Source organism: Podarcis erhardii (assembly GCF_964252035.2).
Source record: "Podarcis erhardii genome assembly, chromosome: 6".
In the NCBI taxonomy this organism is placed as follows: domain Eukaryota; kingdom Metazoa; phylum Chordata; class Lepidosauria; order Squamata; family Lacertidae; genus Podarcis; species Podarcis erhardii.
This window is the reverse complement of record NC_138510.1, coordinates 91,446,559-91,453,055: the sequence shown is the minus strand read 5'-3', so window position 1 is coordinate 91,453,055 and position 6,497 is coordinate 91,446,559. Positions and strand designations below refer to the sequence as shown.

The window sequence follows — 6,497 nt, the reverse complement described above, 5'->3', positions numbered from 1 at the left end:
AACAAGGAAACAAATGCTCTCTTATTTGTCCAGTCTCTCCCCCTCCCTCTCATCATGGTTTCCGGCAAAACGGCTATTGCAGATCAGCAAAATGCAAGAAGTAAGGCTTGTTTAAGCCTGCTTATTTGTTTACTGTACCACACACAGATCCAGCTGTTTGACTATCTGAATCTCTGGCATATACAGCATGGTTTGGGCGCTAATTCCTCCTATTCAGATAAGTGAAGTTTTGTATAACAAGCATCTGTAGAGCAAGACCTGTGTGTACCAGCAAGACTATAAAAGCAGCTGTGGCCCCATCACTTACAAACTCAATTATAATAATATGATTGAAGTTCAATAGTCAAAAGAATGGGTCTTAAAACCTCATGCCCTGCCTTAAAAAGGCTCTGCCTAACATGGCCCTTTAAAGCTTGCAATCCAAACCACACTGAACTCAGTGGCACTTATGTCAGAGTAGACCTGGTATGGTTAGGCAGCTATTGTTAGAGAAAAATTCTGAAGTTCCCTGTTCTGTGGGGTAGGACAGACTGAGAGACCCTTTCTCCCCATGAATTGCAAGGGTTAGAAATGTTTACAGTTTGTATCTTAATAATAAAAAGCAGGGCTTGAAGGTAAGAATATACTGCAATGCAGAACTATCCTCACTTCCTAATATCAGGATAAAGTGTCACTGTCTGAACTGGGAGCCCATATGTTCCATAATGCCTTTCCTCAACTGATGAGAATGATTACCAGGTGCTATCTTCCCTCCTTCAGCCAGGAGTCCACCCCTTTCTTCCTTATAGCAAAAGCTACATAAAGGTAAAGGGACCCCTGCCCATTAGATCCAGTCGTGACCGACTCTGGGGCTGCGGCGCTCATCTCACTTTATTGGCCAAGGGAGCCGGCGTACAGCTTCCGGGTCATGTGGCCAGCATGACTAAGCCGCTGAGCAGCCGAACCAGAGCAGCGCATGGAAACGCCGTTTACCTTCCCGCCGGAGCGGTACCTATTTATCTACTTGCACTTTGACATGCTTTCAAACTGCTAGGTGGGCAGGAGCTGGGACCGAGCAACCAGAGCTCACCCCATCGCAGGGATTCGAACCGCCGACCTTCTGATCGGCAAGTCCTAGTCTCTGTGGTTTAACCCACAGCGCCACCCGCGTCCCTTAAAAGCTACAGACCAGGATATAAAATGAGGACTAATAGACCCCAAACTAGTATTTTTGTTTGCCTGACTAGTGACTGCCTCTGGGTAAACATTCACATGCAAACTGTATGAACTGGAAAAAACAGATAGGAAGCAGCAATTCCTATAAAGTGCTGTGATCATGTGACACGACTGTCACATGATATAGTTCACACAATAAATGTATTCTCATGAGCGCACAGACTTGCTCAGGTTAACAACAAAAATGTGTGTCTTAGCCCTAAATTTGCTGGCACAAATTTAGCACCATCTTGAACTGTGTGAAAATGATAGCAGGAATCACTACGACATGCATTCCCAATTCCGCAACATACCTCCGAGGTCAGGCTCCTTTGTCTGTCTGCTGTGGCTTCTCGCAAATGGCACTTAAGACGAACATTTTCCTCTTTCATTAGTTCTGCTCTTGCTTCCGCTGTCTCCTCTACAAGGCGGGTCTGAGAGAAAAGACAGCAGAAATAACCTAACTATGCAGTTAAATTCATAGTTGCTGCTGCTACTACTGTCAAGAGTTTGGAAGAAAACTGTTTCTAACATTACAAGTGCAGTTTTCCCTTAGTTAGAGATTATTGGCTGCCTTAAAGAAGGCCCGTTAGGCTGAAAGATGTGATCTAAATATTTCAAATAAATAAGCACAGGTATGACTGCAGAGACCACAAAGAAGTGATTTAAGAGTCCTTACTTGTGTAAATAAACAAAAGTCCATCTTTTGGTACATGTACAAGGTTATGTTGTCTGCATATCTTCGTTTCAGGTTATGCCTTTTGGTTCGATAAAGGCTCAATACAGTGGATCCTCCAGATAGGAACTTAATTCGTTCCGGGCGTCTGTACGTACCCCAAAAAGTCCACAACATGAGGAGCCGCTTCTGCGCATGCATGCGGCACGATAGATCACTTCTGCGCATGTGGCGAAACCCGAAAGTATACACTGCCGGGGTTGCCGTGTTCGCAACCCCAAAGTTACGTTACCCAAAGTTAATGTAACCCAAGGTTCCACTGTATAGCTCTGTATTATCAATGTGCATAATTTGTTCAGGAAACATTAAATTTCAAAATGGAAAATCTGGCACCAGCAGTATATCATCCATTTTATATTTTAAGAAATACCTTTGATAGGAAGCCAACAACTTTGCTTTTAATTTCTTCGGAATTAAGGCACTGGGAAAGTATAGCTTCATGGCTTGTCTCCTTAATATGAAAAAACAACAACAGAAAAACAAATAGGAGAGAAGAGGGTTGATGCCCACCACAGCCTGGTTATGTTAACACAAGAATCAAGCAGTCTTGTGGAATTTCTGCTGAACAACTGGAAATGTTCGGCACTTAGAACTAACAACAAAAGAGCATGCAGTTTATTGTTCAAAGTCAGGTACTCCCAAATCTTTCTGCTCTGTTTGTCAACCCTTATATCTTATTTAATGTTACAGTTATTTTAAAAATCTAAGCCCTAGTCTTTCCCGGTACCCAAGTATTTTATGAAAGCAGAGCTAAAATTACAACTAAAATACCAATCAGTAGAATTTACGCAATTCCTTCTTCAGCTGCTTTTCTCTTCTCTTTAATAACACAAACATCTACAGATCCAGAAAAAACTACAGTGGTGCCCCGCAAGACGAATACCTCGCAAGACGAAAAACCCGCTAGATGAACGGGTTTTCCGTTTTGGAGGCGCTTCGCAAGATGAATTTCCCTATGGTCTTGCTTCGCAAGACGAAAATGTCTTGCGAGTTCCTGCGGGGTTTTTTCCCTCCCCCCCCCTTTCCTAAGCCCTAAGCCGCTTATCAGCTGATCCGCTAAAAGCCGCTAAACCGCTAATAGCGCTAATCCCCTAAGCTGTCAATGGGCTTGCTTCGCAAGACGAAAAAACCGCTATACGAAGAGCCTCATGGAACGGATTAATTTCGTCTTGCGAGGCACCACTGTACCTGTAACCAAACTTAGCTGGATCGAGCCCTTTAGAGAAATCAAGAGTGTTAAGAGTGAGCTTAAAACTGATTAATTTTAGTGGAATCATGTGCATTTCTCCCCCAAACTGGAAAGCACAGCTGGATTTCATCTTACCTGTGCAAACTGTGTGAATGCCTCTATGGCATGCTGATGAATCAACCAGTTACTGCTGGCCAGCAAAGAAGAAAACAGGTAGGACAGCTTGGATAAAATCTGCTCCTAACAAGTGAATAATGAAGTTATTTGTATTTTAAGCCTATATATTCACCTCCTCTCATAATTTCCTGGGAATCATAATTAAATACAACCCAGAATGACAATAATGAAAAGCTCATGGCAGCCTTTACTGACAAAACGTATCTTAAGAATCTTGCAGCAATTTACAGACTAACAATTTTATTACAGCATATGCATCAGATAGAAAACAAGCACTTAAGCCATAATACATGTGTCAGTCTCTTAAGATACCCAAATATTTTTTGTTGGTTTTGACTATTCGTCTGGACTCTGCCGACAAATAGACATGCCCAGCCCTCCAAATCAAACCAGCAAAACGTCCCACAACATGCCAAGTCCTGTTGTCACACTGACCCACTGCCATTCAACAAGAGTCAAGAAAGTGTCTTTAAAATGGAAAAATTCCAAGTAAAAATGCATTTCCAAGCTAAAATAAACTCAGGGGCAAGAACACCACCAAGTCCAGGGATAATGTAATAGTGATATCTTTCTACCCCTAGGTAACTATCAAGGAGTCCCTGTACCTTTCATTACCCATGTAGGCTTCCCACACAGGGTTTCTAAAAAGTAATAGGAACTTGACATTCTTATGATTAATGTACTTTGGGCCTTAGCTACTCAGTGGCCACTACTGAAAAACAGTAAACGACACCTGCAGAAGGTTAATGAAAGAACAGAATCTTGTTCTAGTGAATTTACCTGGAATTCTGGTGGAATGATGGGAACCCCCATCGAAGAGAGAAAATCTAAGATTGCAGTGAGAACATGATCTGGGGGATTATGTTGAAGGAGGGAAGTTTGCAGTGTAAGTATCTGCAGGAAGAAAAAACAATGAATAGTGTTGTCACATTTGAAGATTATGTTATAAAGTATTTTGGTCCATTTCATCCAGTGCATGCACATGCAGCTATACACACATTGGTGGAGTAAGGTTTAGAGGGGTTTAAAATGCAAGAACATGAAGTGACAATTCACATAACCTGGCCTGCATGCAAAAGAAGCACAGCAACCTTTCATAACAGAAATAATAGATTAAACAATCAGCGTAGTAGTGGCACAGGAAAGCTTGTGATTTTAAGTATGGTCAGGAAATTCTATTCCACTGACCAACCCTGAAGGCTCCTGGCACCGTTTGCTTCTCCCAAATCCGTCAACCCTCACCAGAGTAGCATTGTGTATGCACAGGTGCTAAATACAGAGGACACTCGGGTTGCAAACGTGATCCATGCGGGAGGCAAGTTCGCAACCCGCAGCGCTGCATCTGCGCACGTGCGGGTCGCAATTCGGTGCATGTGCAAAGCGCGATTTAGTGCTTCTGCACATGCGCCAAAACCCGGAAGTAACCTGTTCCGGTACTTCCAGGTTCGGTGCGGTGCGCAACCCGGTGACACGCAACCTGAAGCGTCTGCAACCCAAGGTATAACTGTATGCTCAACCTCAACTAGATTGGCAAATACACTTCAAATTCTGGTTGCTAGCAGTCATGACTAGCCTTGACAATGGACAGGCCAATAAAGGATGGAAGTGGGGAACATTCAGGCCAGTGGTGTTGTGGCTGCATTGGCCTGGGCAAGAGGTGTGCGCCTCCAAATATAATACACTCTGTTTGAAGGCCCTTAAAATGGTGTAGGGGGGGCAAAACACACTTCCTCCCTCTCACTGTACTGTGAACATCTGTGAGTGAAGATGCAGGAGGTTGTTTTGTGAATATGTTGCAAACCAGCTGTAACTTAATAATTACACCCTATGAAGCAAACTGTAGCACAGCTTCTTGAGGGCTAGGGTTTCTAAATAGCCAGGAACTAGGATCATGACATTGTTGTACTACTGTGGCTTATGCTTACCAGGATCATTCTCTGGTAGAAAAATGATGATGGATACACCTGTCATAACTAGCAGCAATCAGCTTTGAAAACTACCTTGCTAGACATCCATCTGTGTATGCCAGGCAAGTCTGCTCATCACACTATTTCTTACCTGAATTAGCAGCTGAGGCTCTAATATTTGGATGAAGAACTGCATGAGTCGAAGCACCAAGCTATAGGTCTGCTGCAGAGAAGGCAGACTGGAGACCTTCATTGGACAAAAAGAGCATATTATAGCCTCACAGCGTCCTCCATTTCTGGCTAGCTGAACTAGCTAAACTGCAAAGTGAATGTTTAATGATTTTGCTATGCCCTGCCTCTGTGACAGCAGCATGAAAGGCTGTCTGGCTAAGGAAGGAAGCATTGTTGATCTACTCAAACTCAAACTGACAGAAGGTGCACTCCTCTCACAGACGGAAAGTGTGAAGTCAGCTTCATCTAAATAAGAGGACTGATACAAACTACCACAAACTGCTGCCTCCTAGTCCAGTTCCCTTTTGGGGTCTTTGCCAGATGAGAGTAGAGCACAATGTTTGGTGACTGTAGGTACCAAAAGTCTCACATATGATTCGCAAGTGTTAACTGCAATTCATATTGCACTGACGTATTATTAAATTCACCCTGTATATTAAAGCGGAAACACTTCTTTGCCTGTTTCTATGGCTATATGGTACAAGGCAAAAATAGAGCACCCCCTCCCTCTTTTGGCATATAATGGAACTAGTACTATTGCAAGAGTCAGCAACACCTTAAATGCTGTCATTTGTATGGCAAGAAAGATGCATATTTGGATGCAACAGGATGCTCCTGTAACAAAACAAGGTCTTCTTCTTCTCTCTCCTGGAATTCTGCTTTCTCCTATTATAGCCCTCCCACAAGAGCAGGAAAACTGCAGCTATCTCTGTTCTGACATATTATTGGACTTGTGGAGAACAGAGAACTAGATGCAGCAGCAGGAAGTGGGAAATGAGAGAATTTACTTACCTGTGTGGCAGGAAGAACTACCAAGAACTGACCAACAATTCCAACAAGTGCTGTTTGCTGTCCCACCTCTAGTGACTTCCCAGCAGTTTGGCACAAGGTCAACAAGGCAGAGAGAGCAGTGTTCTAACAGAGAAGAGCGAGCTGTGAGGGGCTAGGAACACTTCTAGTTGTATCTCTGATCACTAGAAACACCACCCAGATCTGCAAGCATTTAGGCACAGGGACGACTACCCTGTGTCTCTCCAGAAGTGCCTGTCAACCTCAACTAACC

General features: G+C 43.4%; 1 protein-coding gene across 1 annotated transcript in view; it reads right to left on the bottom strand.

Moving 5' to 3' along the window:
* Nucleotides 1–6,497, bottom strand: part of FIRRM (FIGNL1 interacting regulator of recombination and mitosis) — a 36,595-nt gene that overhangs the window by 927 nt on the left and 29,171 nt on the right. Inside the window, exons 18-23 of the mRNA XM_081865815.1 lie at nucleotides 6,227–6,349; nucleotides 5,355–5,450; nucleotides 4,077–4,190; nucleotides 3,255–3,359; nucleotides 2,301–2,381; nucleotides 1,509–1,628 (exon numbers count right to left, since the gene is read on the bottom strand). Of these exons, the coding sequence (XP_081721941.1) occupies nucleotides 1,509–1,628; nucleotides 2,301–2,381; nucleotides 3,255–3,359; nucleotides 4,077–4,190; nucleotides 5,355–5,450; nucleotides 6,227–6,349 (639 nt within the window). The remainder of the gene's footprint in view (nucleotides 1–1,508; nucleotides 1,629–2,300; nucleotides 2,382–3,254; nucleotides 3,360–4,076; nucleotides 4,191–5,354; nucleotides 5,451–6,226; nucleotides 6,350–6,497) is intronic.